The 3836-nt window shown below is 35.6% G+C and overlaps 1 protein-coding gene across 1 annotated transcript in view; it reads left to right on the top strand.

Moving 5' to 3' along the window:
* LOC142344982 (phospholipid scramblase 2-like) overlaps positions 1–3164 on the top strand; it is an 18072-nt gene extending 14908 nt beyond the window's left edge. The window contains exons 7-8 of the mRNA XM_075397066.1: positions 2137–2298; positions 2826–3164. Of these exons, the coding sequence (XP_075253181.1) occupies positions 2137–2298; positions 2826–2876 (213 nt within the window). The 3' untranslated portion in view covers positions 2877–3164. The remainder of the gene's footprint in view (positions 1–2136; positions 2299–2825) is intronic.
* The last annotated feature ends 672 nt before the right edge of the window (positions 3165–3836 follow it).

Below are 3836 nucleotides of genomic sequence, written 5' to 3'. Positions count from 1 at the left end.
AGACCAACAAATTAAGCGCACCCCACACTAAAGCTTACTGCTCACTCTAGTTAGATTATTTCGTTGTTTATCTTTGTGCAATTGCCAGTGGTCTTGTCTTAAAGTTCCGCAAAACCCAAGTTTTTAGTAAAGAAAATTTTTTCAAACGAGCAAATTTTAACTTAGGCAGCACTATACCACAATGCGTTATTCTTTCTGTCGACACGATCAGCAAATGATGCACCGCCATTTATAATAGAAGGCTTCAAAATCAAAAAGAAGAAGCAACTTGCTTTGGGCTACACTTTTCAGCGTTAAAATTATCGGGCAACATTTATCTCGTTTCCGGAAACGATGAAAATACGACGATGAAATAAATTTACTAGGATCAATTGTTACCAAGAAAGTTCCTTATAATTGTTTTCCTCCTAACGCAGAAGTACTATTTGCTTTGAAAACGGATACGAAGTTTTTATTTTCTTGGAAACGAATTGAAAATGAAAGCGTTTTTGCTGTAACAAATTTTCTGTTGTTGCTCATCTTTTTTTAATCGAAGATTATGAGTACAATGTTGCTTGTACTTCGTAAATGAGATATCTGTTCGTCCCATTATAAGAAAAAGCTGGAGTCAATACCAAACATTCCTCGACAATAATTCGATACCAGACAGTACGAGTCAACAAATACATTTATGAATGTAAGAGCACAATCGTAGAAAACTATCAATCGACCAGTATGAATGAGAACAAAAGCACCTGAAAGTATTCACGCAACTTCATTTAGCGGACCACAGACAAAAATAATACCCAGTCACAAGAAAAGGATAAAACGAATTTTACAGAAGAACTAAGAAATAGCACAAAAAATTTCGATTGCGCACACTATTCATAGTCTGTCTCATTTTTTGATAAAAGAAAGCATAAAAATGACAGTCGAAACCCGAATCAAAATCGAATGGTTATCTTGCAAGATTCTGTCTGATTCTTGCAAGAATATGCCAGACGACTCTTGCAAGATAACCATTTTTCTGCCCGAATTTTGCAAGATAACAATTGTTCTGCCAGAATCCTGCAAGGTAACCATTTTTCTGACAGAATCTTGCATTATAACCATTTTTCTGCACAAGACCCTGCAATACGAATTCAGAAGCTGAATAGAATGGCATGAAACTGTATAAGGTGAAAATAAAAATATTACATATATCTTTTAATCAGAAAGCGATCTAAACGTGTAGCTGTGTTAGATAAAGTCTAAGAAACAGAATTTTTAACAGTTATTTACTTTGTGGAGCTCAATTGACGATTTTACGTTGTGTTCTTCGGATAATTTATATTTCCAGATATATCTATTTTTTTCATTATATTTCTTAAGAAAACACGCAACTGAGTCTTAGGAATTTTCCGCTCAAAACTAAATGTGTTGCATGAGTGAGAACCAATCAGAGGAGAGCTCGACTGGAACGAACTAGTAACAATCTTGCAAGATAACCATCTTCCTGCGAGATTTTCCAAGATAACCGTCTGTTCTCGACTGGGGCAGTCTGTTGTATTTTGGCTTTAGGTGCTAATTTCCTAGTTTTCAGCAACTGAATTTTTATTCATACGCTATTATATTGAATGCGTGCTTGCGTACCCAGAAACTCGTGACAGGAAACTAAGATTTGCAAAACAGAATAATACAGTGCCAAATTCAAAATTTTGTTATTGAAAAGCAAACCTTTTCGAAGTAAAATATTAAGTTAGAGGACTGTAAGAAATAAACACAATCGCCTAGTTTGTTGATTAGCCCTGCATTATTTTAAGTATTAAATACGAGAAATCTTAGTTCTATTCTATATCAAGCTGACGAAATCATTTTAAGGTTACTTTCAGACAGTTAAATGTTTTAAATGTTAAATGTTTTAAATGTCATAAATGTTAAATACAATTATTAAAAAAGCGTGCTAAATTTTAATTTTCGAGAATTTGTTTTTACCTTAAATCATCCCGCAGTTTTTCTTTATTATATCCAAAAATTCATATTAAACCAGTGAATGCGTTATTTCGCCAAAATTTTAGACCAAGGAGGGATACGCAAAATGTTGAAAGAAAAGTAATTTTCAAGTCAGTTTTTTTGGCGATGGTTGATCACGTAAGGATTTCATTAATTATTATTTAGATCAACAGTGCCTCTACGGGTGAGGAGGTGGGTCAGCTGAAGAAGCAGTTCACGGGGATGGTGAAAGAGGTGTTCACAGATGCAGACAACTACAGTGTCTCCTTCCCTAAGGACTTGGATGTCAGGGCCAAGGCACTTCTCATGTGTGCCACCTTCCTCATTGTTAGTACCAAAACTACCACTACACTAATCAAATTGAATATTTTTTGGTAACCTTGAACTATTCAAGCTTATTTTGATGCTTTGGCCTGCATATTACAGTTTTTTTCAGTATTGTACACTAATATTAGCTGGTATAAAGCAACAAAAAATCCCATCTCGTCGACACGTACATATAATTACTTGCATGAATTTTTGCTTCTAGTTCGAAAAAAATATTACCGCACAAAACTGAAAAAAATACTGTTCTCATGGGCAACGCAATTGGGTGTTATCAAGTAGTTATTTAGGCATCATTGGGTGAGACAACGTAATAGAAATCTAACCATGGATATGCAGGGCAAAGCATAAAAATAAGTTGGAATAGTTCAAGGTTACAAAAAACTAATCATGCGTAAGATCATTATTAGCTCCTTATCAAAAAAGTAGAAGCAAAGGATTGACTATTTTCTGTCAGGTCCACCCCCCCCCCCCATTTTGGATTAAAAATCTTTGTTCGGGTATTATTTAACTCAATATTTGCGCTTCAGGACTTTTTGTTCTACGAGGACAACCAAGAGAAGGACAAGGCCGAATTGTAAACAAACCAACAAACAAACAATGAACCAATTCTCTGCTCCCAAAATGACCAAAAGACTCCCATAACATACCATTAGCTCTGTAAATGAGAATTTTTACCCCAGCAAGAATTGCCAGCTTTTATCTCTGGATCGATTGGCAATGAAATTGGCTTTCGGCTTGAAAAATAATTGCGGGCGATGCTACTTTTAGATTGAGTCTATTAATGTTTATTTTGAAGTTTGCCTGACAATTTTGGATTAATTTTAAATAACTGCTTGGCGAGTAATTTAATTTTTCTATCTTTTAAATTTTAAAATTAATAGTTGTGCCGACGTCAACTTGTATTGTCAATGCTTATCAGTTTTCATAATGGGGTCCGAGACTAGTTGCTTTTCTGACCCCTCAAAGGTGCGGTTTCTGAATCTTCTTCTATCAGACATCATTTCCAGTTTCGTTTCAAGCAATTACACTCAACTGTAGGTTTGAGCGTACACAATTCTATTTGCTCAGCTTTCTTAATTCTGTTTCAGTTTCCTTAAAAAATAAAACAGCCATATGAGTGACCTTCGTTTTCTAGTCCGAAATCTCACTTTTGAGGACATCCCGGTCTTCTTCAACCAGTACTAACAAGTGGAAGTAATAGTAAGCAGCGAAGATTCGATTCATGCGGCAAAATTCGGTCTCGACATTCATTGAGAACTCTCATTTTACTTCTAAAATTTTTCGAGTACGGTTTAAACGAAGGAAATTCATATATGAGGTCTTTCACATTATACCCCCCTGAAGTTATAGTCCCCATTGTGGTATGTTACAATGATTGGGGCAATACGTAATATGACCACTAAGCTGTTGGGGGTGGGGGCTATAATGGAAAAGGCCCCTTTTTTCCATTCATTCTCGCGCAATGAGAGGGTTGCATTCATGACACAAGTTGGTGGCGTTTTCCGTTATAGGGGAGCAAGCAACAATAATTCCTTACA

This window comes from Convolutriloba macropyga, chromosome 8 (assembly GCF_964194025.1).
Source record: "Convolutriloba macropyga chromosome 8, txConMacr16.3, whole genome shotgun sequence".
NCBI classification, from domain to species: domain Eukaryota; kingdom Metazoa; phylum Xenacoelomorpha; order Acoela; family Convolutidae; genus Convolutriloba; species Convolutriloba macropyga.
The sequence above is the reverse complement of the archived record's forward strand: the minus strand, read 5'-3'. Positions and strand labels throughout refer to the sequence as shown.